We start from the raw sequence: 15,424 nt of genomic DNA on the forward strand, positions 1-15,424 counted from the left end.
ATAGGAAAGACTCAGCCTGGCTGGGTGGGGTTCAGGAGAAAATCCCACCATCAGATCCAAGGACACAGGGAATGGGGAAAGGGGAGATTGGGCTGGGATCTTGGGAAGGAATGGGCTGGGCTGGAATTGCCAGAGAATCCCTGGATCCCTGCAGTGGCCAAGGAAGGATTGGAGCAGCCTGGGATGCTGGGAGGTGTCCCTGCCATGAGCTTGGAGCTCCCTGCCCAGGCAAGGCAGGCCAGGATTGTGGGAGTCAGGACACTCAGAATCCATGCAGAGGGATTGGGATGGAAAGTGGGGATAGAAAAGAGAGGCCCAGGGAAGGGAGAGCCTTGATGGTTTGCTGAGATTGCAAGGGAAGGCCCTGGATGCATCAACTCCTTGGAGAGGAGATGGATCCAATGTCAGGTTCTGGAGAGCTGGGAATTGCCAGGCTGGAGAAGGGAAGGATGCAGGGAGAGCTTCCAGAACATTCCAGGGGCTGGAGGGGCTGCAGGAGAGCTGGAGAGGGACTGGGGACAAGGGACAGGACCCAGGGAATGGGGAAAGGGGAGATTGGGGAAGGAATTCCTGGCTGGGCTGGAATTGCCAGAGAATCCCTGGAATGCTCAAGGCCAGGTTGGACATTGGAGCAGCCTGGGACAGTGGGAGGTGTCCCTGGATTTAAGGAATGGGATTTAAGGTCCTTTCCCACCCAGCTATTCCCTGATTCCATGGTTTGCTGCAGGATTTTGGGTGTTTTTTCAGTCTAGTCCAGCACTCACCTCACTGAACTGTCCTGGCAAAAAAAAACCCAAAAAACCCCAAATTTTTCAGTTTTGGCTCTGAGCTCCCTGTGCCCCAGGTTTATGGAATCACTCCTTGTTCTGCCAAAATCCACCATGGAAATCTGGAGCCTTGGAAGAGCTTCTCATCTTCAGCTTGAGGATCCAGCTCCATGGAAAGTGCTTCCTAAAAAACTTTGGAGTTTGAGGCTCCCTGAATCTGAATTATTCACCCTGAGCTGCTTGGTGCAATTAATCCAATTTATCCAACAAAACCCTTGGCCACAAGGGACACTTTGGGCTCTCCCAAGGCTCCAAGCTGGGACAAAATTCCATTTTCTGTGCAGGGAAAGGGAACAGGAGGAACCTACTGAGGCAAAAGGGCTCTGGAAGCAGAATGCAATGAAAATTAATTGGGACAAACATTAATTCAGGAGTTCTTTTGTCTTGTGAAAAACCAAATCTTCACTCACTTCTCACCCCTTCAACTCAGTAATTCTCATTTTTGCTGATGACTCCTCGCTAGGTTGTTTAAATCCACTTGCAAATCAAATAATTGTCATTCAACCACATTTTATTCTAAAATAACCCAACTCTGAATTGCTTTTCACTCCCAATTTCCCTCTGAATATTTCACAAAATCGCTTTTCTTAATAATTCACCAGTCCTACAATACAGACAATATTATCTGAAACCCTGGTGCTTCCACACCTCAATTAAATCTGTAATATAGGAAGGGGAAGAAAGAGAGAAATTAATGGAAGATACAATTCTGTGGTTGTTAGGAAAAAATCTCCCCCATTTCCCAGCTCAGAGTGCCCAGGGAAATAATTCCTGCCTTTGGGAAATACAGAAATTGCTTTTTAATAAGTTATAAATAAATTTATTTTTTTGGAGAGAGAGAGTTAATCAGAAATGCATTCAGCAATAATATTTGATAGACTTTGAAGAGATGAAAAGCAGGGTTAGAAAGAGTGAGTGTGACAAAAATGGAGATGGAAGTGGCCATCAGGGGCTGGTGCTTTTCCAGCCAGGTGAGATTGGAGGCAGGACAGGTTTGGAGTGGGAGCCTGGCTGGGACTGGAGCTGAGGCACAGGAGAAGAGCCCAACTTGGGAGAAGAACCCAGCTTGGGAGATGAATCCAACTTGGGAGATGAATCCAATTTGGGAGATGAATCCAACTTGAGAGAAGAACCCAACCTGGGAGAAGAACCCAACTTGGCTGTGCTGGATTTCCTCTGGAAGTTCTCACCAGGCACAGGAGAAAAACCCAACCTGACCATGGGAGAAGAACCCAACTTGGGAGAAGAATCCAACTTGGCCATGCTGGATTTCCTCTGGAAGTTCTCACCAGGCACAGGAGAAAAGCCCAACTTGATCATGGGAGAAGAACCCAACTTGGGAGAAGAATCCAACTTGGCTGTGCTGGATTTCCTGTGGAAGTTCTCACCAGGCCCAGCAGAATAACCCAACATGGGAGAAAAAGCCAACTTGAGAGAAGAACCCAGCCTGGGAGATGAATCCAACTTGGGAGAAGAATCCAACTTGGGAGATGAATCCAACTTGAGAGAAGAACCCAGCCTGGGAGATGAATCCAACTTGGGAGAAGAATCCAACTTGGGAGATGAACCCAGCTTGGGAGATGAATCCAACTTGGGAGAAGAACCCAACTTGGGAGATGAATCCAATTTGGGAGAAGAATCCAACTTGAGAGATGAACCCGACTTGGCCTTGCTGGATTTCATCAGGAAGTTCTCACCAAGCACTTCAATCTCTGCAGGAATTAGAGAAGGGAAGAGGGTTCATTCCAATGAAAAGTGAAAATTTTCCACAGATTTCCAGTGTTTTTTGGGGGAATTTCTCGACCTCATCCATTTATGCCTAAGCAGGCACTGTTTTTTTTTTTAATAATTATTTGGAATGCTGGAAGTGTCCAGCTTTGGATGGGGCTTGGAGCACCCTGGGATGGTGGAAATTGTCTGCTCATGGCAGGGGGTGAAACTGGATGATTTTTAAGGTCCCTTCCAACCTAAACCATGCTGGTTCTGTAATTCCAGGAATATCACTCTGACCTTTGGACATGCACACTCCTTTTCCAGCTCCTCCTGGCTCATGGTACTCAGGTTTGGCTTTTCCACGAAGCTTCCTCCGCAGAGCTTCGACAAAAGCTGCATCAGATGTGACAAAAATGTCCCTGATACACCCAAATTGCCTAGAGCTGAGGGAGGAAAAGAATCCTGGTTTAGAACAGCGGTAAAAAAGGAAATTCACCATGTCTGGCAGAGTTACTGATGCTGAGAGAGTGAGAAATCAACCCCAGCACTTCCCCATCCCACAAAACCTCTTCCCAATCCTCTCAGGACTTCGGGAGTTTGCAAAGACAGCACCCACAATTCTCGATTTTCATTTCTTGATTGAATTATTCAGGGGCAATAAAGAGGTTCAGCAGCAGATGGGAGATCAAGATTGGTGCTCCCCATTCCCAAACTGTGGAGCAGCACTGGAGGAAAGAAAATAAAAGTAAATAAAAGAGGAATTTCCTTGAAGAGGTTCCTGTAATACCCCAGGGAGGATATAAACCTTGAGGAGCTCCTCTGAGCTGTTGTATCTCCTGCAGAAAAAATTCCAAATTCCTCATCTGCAGAAAATCCAGAGTCAAAATCTGAGTGCTCAGGGATAACAACACCGCTGGAACTTGCTCTGATAAAATCTTCATCAATTTATTCCAAGGAAAGCAAGGAAAAAACCTGGATTGATGAAGGATTTCTCTGGCAAGTGCTTCAGACTTTCCAGAATGTCTCTGGTCTAGGCTAGCTCAGAGATTTTGGATTTATGGATTTATCAATCTGGGAGGGAGTTCAAGGATTATCCACCCTGAAATCCAAAGGAATTCCACCTGTCCTTGCAAGGAGTGTTTTAGCTTGTGGGAATGCTGTGATTACTAGGGGAAAAATATTTCAGTGGTGGTTAAATAAATCCACACACCAGGAAGAAGGGGTCAGGAATAGTGGGATAAAAATGTGGAAATTCCATGAGAAATGGGGAATTTTTTGCTTCCAGTGGTGCTGGGGAAGTCTTAGGGAATTTGATCACTGCCTTCAAGGGGCAGGAATATTTTATTCTGGAAAAGAAATATTTTATCCTTCCTGCTTTTTCCCTATAAATTAGTTTGGATAATGTGAATTTAGTCCTGCCCTAAAAAGCTCAGCACAGAGAATTAGTAGCGGTGAAGCAGCCAAATCTTAGTTTTTAGTTTGGATACAATAAACAGCATTTTAAATCTAAATAAATTGTGGTAACATTTGGATACAACAAACACATTTCAAAGAGCCCCTCTGGAGCCCCCCATCCCTCATTTCAGCTCTTACCCAACGTGGGGCCTGGACATGGTTGATGCAGGGCAGTGCGGCGAGCGGAGCTTGGCTCCCGGTGTCTGCTGAGCCGCAGGGCGGGTCCGCGCCCGGTCATCGGGGGGCACGGTGGGTCTGTGAATCAGAGGGGAGTGTTAGTGGAAACACCATCACAGGGTGAGGATGTGCAGGTGTTTTTATTGTAGAACTCTGGGAATCAGGGGTACAAAGCCAAATCTGACTCCACATGGATTCCAGAGGGACAGTTTTTTATACCCTGTAACTATAGAATAATTATTAAACCCATATTGTTCTATTGTCTACATTGATCTTAGCCAAGCAGGGATTCTTGTGATTTCCATCAGCTCCCCAAACATCCTTGCTCATGATTCTTGTCACCATTACGTCGCTTCTCACGATTCTTATTACGATTAAACAATAATATATTCAATTTACCAAACAATTATCACATTTAACAATCATATTATTTATCACATGATGATTACTCAGGTGCAGTCTCACATGATCTAATAAAGACAAGCCTCAGGGCCTGGTTCCTTTCCCAGCCCTACCAGACCCAACCTTTCTTTCCACCCCTGAATCTGTTTCATACAATTCCCATGATTTTAGAAACGTTTTTAACCCTATGCTATCATGTGGATCAGCATTTTATATCTTTAATTGAATTGAGTCCTTGCCTAAGGAAGAGCTCAAAGAGCTTTTAAAACAGACTGTAACTCATGTCCCAAATGGTAACTCTGTAAAGATCTACACCAGAGACTTCTGGGACTCCCTGGTGGTTACATTATTTAATATCTCATGACAAAATGGCAGCAGAATTGCTCCCTGCTCGCCGTGTGGCTGTTGAGATTTTCACCGCGTAACCCCAGCGCCTCTCTCCCATCCCCACTCCCTGAACTCTCACTCTGAGCAATCCCTGCTGGCTTCTCCAGCTGAGAGAAAGGAGGGAAAGGGACGGAGATAACACTGACTGCCGCTGCAGTACGAGAGGCAAACAGAACTAAAACACCTCAGAGGGAAAAGGGGGCTTTAAAACAGCACCAGGTGTCTTGGGTTGCAATTCAGGATGTGACCAAAAGAATCAATTCTGTCATCATCTGTTAAACCAGCTGGGGCAGTGATCCTCATCTCCATGGGAGATATCTCCTGTTAATGGGTCAGCTGTTAAACCAGCTGGGGCAGAGTTCTTTATCTTTTCACAGCCCATCCTCCCTCCAGGAGATCTCTCCTGTTCATGGCCACTGAGTCCCAGTGCATGGCTGATAAAATTCCATCATCCCATGGGGAGATGCTCCACCCAGGGGAGGAGCCAAGCATTTCCTACCCAGATAAAATCTGAGATTTGGAACATCAGAGCAGCCTTTTCCACTGGATCCCTGAGGGAAACCAGACCCTTCCACATCATCCCTGGAGCTTCAGAGAAAACTGCACATTTTCCCAACTCCTAGCCCAAGACACCAAACATATTGATAATTCTAAAGTTAATAACTCTGACCTTCAAGAATTAGAGATTTTAGGCTCATTAATTATGGACACTTGTTATTTGTTTCATTTTATAGGAAAAAAATGGCCCTCATCGAAATGTTACACCCAGTTTATTGTAATATGACTTTTTGGTGTCAGAACTAAGCTTCTTACATGTGATGAACCTCACATAGATCATTTTAACAAACTTCCTATTCGATTTCCTAAAGGAATTTGGCACATCTGAATTGCTGTATCATCTGGATAAAATAAACAGCATTTTAAAGAGCCAGTCTGGAGTCCCACATCCCTCATTTTGCTTCAATATTTCTTTAAGAAACCACTACAGGCTGGGCCAGAATATTTCAGAAATTGGGGATTTTTCTCACCAACATTCCAGCTGCTTCTATACAAGAGGATTTTAATCAATCAGCTCCAATTAATTAATCCAACTTTTTTCTTGGATTTTCCATATTTCCATCCCAGTTTTTTTCCCAGGCCTAGGAGATGACTCAGATGAGCAGTTTTGCTTTTCCCCTCCCCTCACAGTTGTTTCTCCCCTCTGTTATTGAGGGTGTGAAATGCAAACACTGCTCGAGTCACAACACCCAAACGTGCTGGGGTGGAAATCCAGATTTGGTTCCCATCTGCCAAGGGCGAGACTTTTCCATTTTCACATTTCCAGGTCTTGGCTCTTGCTGAGGAGAGATGATGCAGAATCCCTCAGCAGCTCATCCCACACCCAGATCCTCCCAGGAGCTCCCTCAGCACAAATTTTTGGGATAAATGGATCTGCAGATGCCTCTGGATCCACCTTTTTCCAGGGTGTTAATTAAGTGTTGGTAATTAACATTTGTACATCACATCCAGGGAAGTGGCTGGGACAGAAAGGGAATTTTGAGGGGTTTCCTTAGCAAGGAATTCTGCTTCAAGATGAAGGGAATGAGTTAAAATCTCTAAAAGATGTTGAGCCTTGCTCATGTGATTTAAGGTGAAAAGCGCCTTATTATTTAATGGAATTGTTATTTAAGTGATTATAATTTAATGTGATTGTTATTTAAGTGATTGTTATTTACTGTGATTTTTCTTTGAGTGATTATTATTTATGTGATGGTTATATAAGTGATTGTTATTTATGTGATTATTCTTTAAATGATTATTATTTATGTGATTGTTATTTATTGGTGATTATTATTTATGTGATTATTATTTAAGTGATTATTCTTTATGTCATTGTTATTTAAGTGATTATTATTTTATGTGATTGTTATTTAAGTGACTGTTATTTACTGTGATTATTATTTATGGGATTGTTATTTGATTGTTATTTAAGTGATTATTCTTTAAGTGATTATTCTTTATGTCATTGTTATTTAAGTGATTATTATTTATGTGATTATTCTTTAAGTGATTATTATTTATGTGATTGTTATTTAAGTGATAGTTATATATAGGATTGTTATTTAAGTGATTGTTATTTACTGTGATTATTATTTATGTGGTTGTTATTCAATGGTGATTTTTACAAGGTGTGAGAGTATTTTGGTGAAAATCCAGAGGATGGTGAGTTTAGATACAACAGCACAGTGCCTTGGTTTGGGTGGGAGGAGAACAAGGACTCAGGCCTGGGGCTGAGCCCCTGATCCAATTTTTCCCTGGGAGGGGCTGGGATGGAATTCCCAGAGCAGCTGTGGCTGCCCCTGGAATGTCCAAGGCCAGGCTGGATGGGGCACAGGAGGTGTCACCCCCTTCCAAGTGACACAGGAGGTGTCACCTGTTTGGCTGTGGAATAAATAAATGAATAACCAAATAAATAATCCAGTAACTAACTAAATAAATAATCAAATAAACAATCACACAAAATAAATAAATAAACAAACAAACAAACAAACAAACAAACAAACAAACAAATAAATAAATAAATATTCCAAATAAACAAATAAACAAGCAAACAAAGAAACAAATAACCAAATAAGTAATCAAATAAATATCCAAATAAATAGTAAAATTAATAACCAAATAAATAATCAAATAACTAATCAAATAACTAAGTAGCTAATTAACTAAATAAATAATCAAACAAATAACCAAATAAATAATCAAGTAAATAATAAAATAAATAACCAAACAAATAATCAAATAAATAGCCAAATAAATAATCAAATAAATATCCAAATAAATAATCAAATAAATAACCAAATAAATAATCAAATAAATAACCAAAGAAATAGCCAAATAAATAACCAAATAAATAATCAAATAAATAATCAAATAACTAAGTAGCTAATTAACTAAATAAATAATCAAACAAATAACCAAATAAATAATCAAGTAAATAATAAAATAAATAACCAAACAAATAATCAAATAAATATCCAAATAAATAATCAAATAAATAACCAAAGAAATAGCCAAATAAATAACCAAATAAATAATCAAATAACTAATGGGCCATCCATTGAAACCAGCTGGCGCAGTGTTCTTTATCTCATGGGATATCTCCTGTTCATGGCCATGGTTTATAAACCAGCTGGGGCTGTGTTCTTTATCTCATGGGATATCTCCTGTTCATGGCCATGGTTTATAAACCAGCTGGGGCAGTGTTCTTTATCTCATGGGATATCTCCTGTTCATGGCCATGGTTTAGAAACCAGCTGGGGCAGTGTTCTTTATCTCATGGGATATCTCCTGTTCATGGCCATGGTTTATAAACCAGGCAGGGCAGTGTTCTTTATCTTTTCACAACCCACCCTTCCTCCAGCCAGTCATTTTCTGCTCATGGCCATTGAGTCCCACTGTGGCACTGATAAAATTACTGCATCCCATTGGGAGTTGCTCCAGCCAGGGGGAAGAGCCCAACATTTCTTACCAAGATAAAAACAGAGGTTTGGGACACTAAGGGAGCCCCTTTCTCCACTGGACTCCAGAGGAAAACCGGATTTCTCCACATCCCCACTGGAGCTTTAGAGGGAAACTGCACCTTGTACAGGAGCACTGCTCCAGCTGAGCCACATCTGTCACTGCAGGAGGATGCAGCCACCATGGGATGGGACTGCTGCCAACACCCTGCCTGACGGGTGTCAGGCTGTACTCTGACTGTGTCAGGGTTTGGGGTTTGTTCTTTGTAGTGCTGTATTTCTATTTTAATTTCCCTAGTAAAGAACTGTTATTCCTATTCCCATATCTTTGCCTGAGAGCCCCTTGATTTCAAAATTACGATAATTTGGAGGGAGGGGGTTTCCATTCTCCATTTCAAAGAGAAGCTCCTGCCTTTCTCAGCACACACCTGTCCTCCAAACTAAAACAGCAACTTTTCATTCTTTGTCCATATATAAACCACACCTGATTATAAGCCGTACTTCTGTGTTTGGACCAAAATTTTAGTCAAAATGGTGCAGCTTATAATTGTGAAATTACTGTAATTATTGGTTCAGAGTGAATGAATAATTATTTCATAACAATAATTTTTCTCCCACCTCAGCTGAGCTCACCTGCTCTTCTGGGGCCGTTTCTGCTCCCGGGAGGTTCTCCAGACATCTGAGGGCAGGCTCAGGATTGTTGGTGGGGGCTGCTTCTGCTGCTGGGAGTTCAAGAATTCAGCTTTCATATCCCTGAAATGATCCCAAAATAAGGTTCTGAACACAAAGCAGCAGAGGGCAACTTGCTCAGAGAGAAATTCAGATTGTTTATTTATTTATTTATTTATTTTAGCACGTCCTAAATATGGTGAGATTAATTCCAGCCCTTGTGGGATCACTCCAAAGTGAGGAATTTGTTTTAAAGCAAATTTAAGTTAATAAATAAATTAGTTAAATTAATAATAAAAATTAACTGAAATTTAAAAAATTATTAATAAAATTAATAATAAATTAATTTTCAAACCATATTCCTCACTGGAATTCTGCTTTCCCACACCTGGACTTGGTTTCTTTGAGCATCTTTTGTTTTAATACAAACATTTCTGGCAAATTTGTGTGGACATTTCCAAACTTGAACCAGACTTAAACCCAGCTGGATCACTCCCAAGGCTAGGAATTTGTTTTAAAGCAAATTTGTTTAAATTAATAAATAAATTAGTTGAAGAAATAAATAAATAAGTTAAATTAATAATAAAAAATGACTAAATTTTTTTTAAATTTAAAAATTAATAAAATAAAATAAAAAATAAATTAATAATAAAAATTGACTAAAAAACCTAAAATTAATTAAAAATAAAATCAATAATAAATTAATTTTCAAACCATATTCCTCACTGGAATTCTGCTTTTCCACACCTGGACTTAGTTTCTTTTAGCATCTTTTGTTTTAAATCAAAACATTTCTGGCAATTTTGTGTGGACATTTCCAGGCTTAAACCAGACTTAAACCCAGCTGGATCACTCCCAAAGCGAGGAATTTGTGTTAAAGTAAATTTGTTTAAATTAATAAATAAATTAGTTAAATTAATAATAAAAATTAACTAAAATTTAAAAAAATAAAAATTAAGATTTAATTCAGATTTAATTCAGATATAATTCCTCATTTAATTCTGATTTAATTCTTTATTTAATTGTAATTTAATTGTTTATTTTTTCAATTCTGATTTAATACTGATTTAATTATATTTAATTCTGATTTAATTCAGAATTAATTTTGATTTAATTCCATTTAATTGCATTTAATTCTGATTTAATTATTGAGTTAATTCTGATTTTATTCTGTTTTAATTCCAATTTAATTCTGATTTAATTCTGATTCAATTCTTCATTTAGTTCCTGATTTAATTCTGATTTAATTCTATTTAATTCTTGATTTAATAGAGATTAAATTAATAACTAATTATTGATCTAGTTCAGATTTAATTGTGATTTAATTCTATTTAATTCTGATTTAATACTGATTTAATTCCTGATTTAATTCTTGATTTAATTCTGATTTATTTATTTATTTATTTATTTATTTAATTCAATTCAGATTTAATTCAGATTTAATTCTATTTAATTGTATTTAATTCCGATTTAATTCTATTTAATTATGATTTAATACTGATTTAATTCTTGGTTCAATTCTTGATTTAAGTCTGATTTAATTCTATTTAATTCTGATTTAATTCTATTTAATTCTGATTTAATTCTGATTTAATTCTGATTTAATCAAGATGAAGAATTTACAAATCAAACCACAAACCTCCAGCAAAAGCAAACACTGATTTAATTTTTTTCTCATTTCAAAATAATCTAAAAATTAATGAATCAACTACTTAAAAAACATTTTCTTTCAATAAAGATTTGCAAAACGCATTTGCCTATAAGTTTGAACCATTTTTTATTGTTTTTTTAGAGACAATTTAAATCCTGGAGATTTTTATAATTTTCTTTTTTATTTAGGAGGCATTGACTATGAGGAAAAAGTCAAGATAACATCCATTAAAAAATAGTAAAAAAAATTTAAATTTAGAGCTTTAGAAATCCTATTTAAACAGAGATGTGCACTGCAGAAAAAAACTTGTGTTGACAAGGGCTATTAATTAATAATGTAATTATTAATTATGTAATTAATAATGGAATTATTAGTGCTAAAAATTAACCCCAGGGACTGTGAGCTGCCAAAAAAAAAAAGATTTATTTTCCTTCTCTCAGAGAATTTTGTAATAATTATTTTTTTAGAGACATTTGGGAAATATTTATTGAGATTTTTTGAGTTTTAAACCAATTTTTTTGGAAAAAAAGAGATTTCTCTGTGAGATTTGGGATTTCTGCTCACTCCTCCCCCAGAGCAATGGGGAAGAAACCCTAAAAAAGGGAATTTTGGAGTGGATTGGAATTTAATTCCATTTTAATTGGAATTATTCTGATTTTATTTTATTACCTTTGGAAAACGAGCACCTGACGTGCAGCAGAGAAACGTCTTTGGAGAGAGGCTTCTTCCTGGGGGAGGGGAAAAAATGAATTTAACAGCAATTTTAAAATTATAAAATTAAAATAAAGAATAAATAAAATGATATATAAATAAAATAAATCAATTATATCTAAATAAATAATAATAAATAAATAATAATAAACAAATAATACATAATAAAATACACGAATTATATATAAATAAAACAAATAAAACTATCTGTGGTGATTTAAATTTATTTTCTAAGCTTCCAGAGGGTTTTCATTTTGATGTCCTAGATAAAATATTATTTATTGAAGATTTATTTGTTCTTTGAATAATAAAGAAACAGCACGGTTGGATTTGGGATTAATTCATTTTATATAAATAAATAACAACAAAGAACAAATTTGGGTCTGAAATCATTTGGGTTTGGAATGATGAATTTAATTTGTTCAGAGGAGTAAAAAAAAAAACCAAAAACCAAAAACAAAACCCAAAAAAACTCCACAGAAAAAATTGGAAAAAAGTGAAAAAAATTGGAAAAAAGTGAAAAAAAAATGAAAAAAGTGAAAAAATTTTCCCTGGAGAAAGGAAATATTTGACTCCAACTCCTCATTTCCAAGGTGACAGAACCTGCTGTGGGTTTAGCTGCACCACTGAATTAGTGGAAAATTCATTTTCTTCTGCCTTCACTCAACCAGGATTAAAACCACAAAGGATCTGAATTTCTTGTTTGGATTTGGTTGTTGATTAAATCTTATTTAAAACACAGAGAATTCTGCAGCACTTTTAGCTAAAAGTGAGCAAAATGGAGCTGAGTTTAGCTAATTACAGGGTATTTTAAATTTAAATAGTTCAATAAAGAGCTAACACTTGTATTATTTATATTTTTGACCCAATAACCAAACCAGAGTGCAGCACTAACAATTTAATTAAAATTAGTGCCTGAAATCATGAAGAAGAAGAAAGAGGCAACACCCAAAAACTTCTATTTTGTTTTATACCCTGTTTCTATATTATAAAAATTCCAAATTTGAAACCATGTGAAATCACACTTCTATTTAACTACACATTTCTATTTAACTTCTATTTAACACACCCATAATTTTAACTCCATCACTCAAATTTGGAATTTTTTCCCAAAGTTTCAGGTGCAAAGCAGTGTTGTTCAGGGGTCAGTGTCAGAAAAGCACAAAAAGCTGAAAAATCCCAAATTTTTGGGTTGCAAATCTCACCACAGATCCTGGGGAGGCAGTCAGAACATCCAGGAGGTCTCGGGGGTAACTTTTGGCCAAAGGATCCAAGAAATCCCTGACTTCACCTGGGGGTGGCTCCTCCTCTGGGTACAGCTGAATTCTGGAGCCTGGGAAAAAAAAAAAAAAAAACCCTAAATCAAAATATTCTGGACACAAACAGCAAGGAACAGGAATTTTCCATGCCTGGAAGTGTGATGGTCCCTCCACACAACTCAACTTTTTGACACCAAAATGGATTTTGAATGATTAAAATTATTTTAAAAATTATTTTGAATAATTCAAATTATTTCAAAATCTGGGGGGGAAAAAAAAAATCTATAAACTGGGATTTATCCTTTGTATAAAATCACACCTAAATATGAAATAATAAATTTCTAAATATTTCAGTTTGGCATTCTTTCCTCTGAGGGTTCTGGCATTGGGTTTCCAGGGAAATTATGGATTGCCCATCCCTGGAAGTGTCCAAGGCCACAGGGGTTGGAACTGGGCTTTAAATTCCCTCCCAGCCCAAACCATTCCAGGATTTTAATAATTTCAAACCACTGGATCCCATGGATAAAAGCTGCCAGTGGAAGTACAAAGCATTATCAGCTCCAAAAAATGTTCTGTTTCTGCCAATAAAAGTTTTTAAAAATAATTTATTTATTTTCTCCCAGGATTTTTTTTTTACTCTGTGCAAAAGATCTTGCCCAGCAGTTAATTTAAAATAATAATAATAATAAAAATAATAAAATTATATATAATAAATATATATAAACATAATAAATAATAATAAAAAACTATAAACATCTCAATCTCCCCCTGCTCCACTCTCTCCTTTTTAAAGACAACCCCGGGGCAAGGTTTGGAAAATAAATAAATTAGAGTCCATGAGGACAGAGGATCTCTAGAAAAAGGAGAATTAAACTTATTTAAACACTTCTAAATGGGGCTCTAAGTGAATTTAATGGTGGGTAGTGAATTTAAAAGTTTCTTTATGATCCTGCAGTGCTAATGAAGTTTCTGTAGTGACAATTCACTCCCTGAAAGAGGAATAAAAAAATCCTTTAAAGGAGCTCCAGATACTTAAATCTATCTCCAAAAATCATATAAAAAATAAAATTATTTTTAATCTTCACCCTTTTTTCTTTTTTTTCTAATAATCTCCCTGGGGCTTGGTGGGGTTTGTTGCCTTTGAGACAAAATGTCCCCAGAGTTTTTAAGGCAAGAAAATACAATATTAGAGCAAATAAAGCAAGGAAATCCCTTTTTTCATTCCAGATGAGCATGGAAGTTCTGGAAATTAAAATAAAACCTCCTTAATTTAAGGCTAAATAAGATTTTTCTGCAGAGTCCTCGCTGCTGTAGCTCTGAGAAGCCACAATGTGTGCAGAAGCTTTTCCTGTGTCCACTGGGAAATTAATATTATTAATTCTTCCATGACCCAAAATTACATGAAATGAGGAGCTGATGAATATTGCAGTGTGCTTTATTAAAATTTTCAGGCATTTTGCCCTTTTCCCTGTTACTTTTATTTGCAGCTTTCCCTTGGCTCTGTGCTCCTGAGGGAATTGATTCTCCACCCTGTTCCAATGGATCTGAAATAGCCCCAAATCCATGGAAAATCCTGGAGTCAGAGGGAAAAATATCCTAAAAATTAGCTTTTTCATTCATCCTCTTTTTACCATAATGTACTTTTATTTTTTTGTTTTAATTCCAGTAAAGTTCTTCTCTCTGGATGATCCTTGTGGGTCCCTTCCCATCCAGGAATTCCAGGAAATTTTTCAGGAATGAGAGCAAGCACTTGGATGAGCTCCAGCTAATGGGAGATCCAGAGCCAAAAAACATCCCCAGAGGAGTCAGAAATTCCATCTGAGCCCAAAAAAGAGTCAGGAGAGTCAGGAAACTCCATTTGAGCCCAAAAATAGATTGAGCAAACTCCATCTGAGCCCAAAAAAGAATCAGGAAACTCCATCCAGAACCCCCAAAAAAGAGTCAGTATAGTCAGGAAACTCCATCTCAGCCCAAAAAAAGAGACAGGAAATTCCATCCAGAGCTCAAAACCATCTTCAAAAGGGTCAGAAACTCCATCTGAGAAAAAAAACTATCCTCAGAAGAGTCAGAAACTCCTAATGAGTCCAAAAAGAGAGTAAAAAAACTCCATCCAAGCCCAAAATGAGTCAGAAGCTCCACCCAGATCCCAAAGAGTCATGAATTCCACCCAGATCCCAAAATGAGTCAAGAATCTCCATCTGATCCCAAAAATGAGTAAGGAATTCCATCCAGATCCCAAAACAAGTCAGGAATCTCCCCCCAGATCCCAAAATGAGTCAGGAATCTCCATCTGTTCCCAAAAATGATCAGGATCTCCATCCAGATCCCAAAACAAGACAGGAATCTCTACCCAGATCCTAAAAAGAGTCAGGAATCTCCCCCCAAATCCCAAAAAAGAGTCAAGAATTTCCATCTGATCCCAAAAATGAGTCAGGAATTCCATCCAGATCCCAAAACGAGTCAGGAATCTCCATCTGATCCCAAAATGAGTCAGGAATCACCCTCCAGATCCCCAAAAGAGTCAAGAATTTCCATCTGATCCCAAAAATGAGTCAGGAATCTCCATCCAGATCCCAAAGAGTCAGAATCTCCCCCAGATCCCATAAAGAGTCAGGAATCTCCATCTGAGCCCAAAAAAAGAGTCAGAAATCTCCATCCAGATCCCAAAAAGAGTCA

General features: G+C 37.6%; 1 protein-coding gene across 2 annotated transcripts in view; it reads right to left on the reverse strand.

The window, feature by feature from the left end:
- Window positions 1-634: 634 nt before the first annotated feature.
- The window catches only part of LRGUK (leucine rich repeats and guanylate kinase domain containing), a 65,651-nt gene continuing 50,861 nt past the window's right edge, over window positions 635-15,424 (reverse strand). For both annotated transcript variants that reach the window (XM_033058162.1, XM_033058161.1), the window contains 6 exons: window positions 12,695-12,822; window positions 11,448-11,506; window positions 9,092-9,211; window positions 4,134-4,250; window positions 2,838-2,983; window positions 635-2,539 (listed from right to left, as the gene is read on the reverse strand). In XM_033058162.1, the coding sequence (XP_032914053.1) occupies window positions 1,773-2,539; window positions 2,838-2,983; window positions 4,134-4,250; window positions 9,092-9,211; window positions 11,448-11,506; window positions 12,695-12,822 (1,337 nt within the window). In that variant the 3' untranslated portion in view covers window positions 635-1,772. The remainder of the gene's footprint in view (window positions 2,540-2,837; window positions 2,984-4,133; window positions 4,251-9,091; window positions 9,212-11,447; window positions 11,507-12,694; window positions 12,823-15,424) is intronic.

Source organism: Catharus ustulatus, chromosome 4 (genome assembly GCF_009819885.2).
Source record: "Catharus ustulatus isolate bCatUst1 chromosome 4, bCatUst1.pri.v2, whole genome shotgun sequence".
Classification (NCBI taxonomy): Eukaryota; Metazoa; Chordata; class Aves; order Passeriformes; family Turdidae; genus Catharus; species Catharus ustulatus.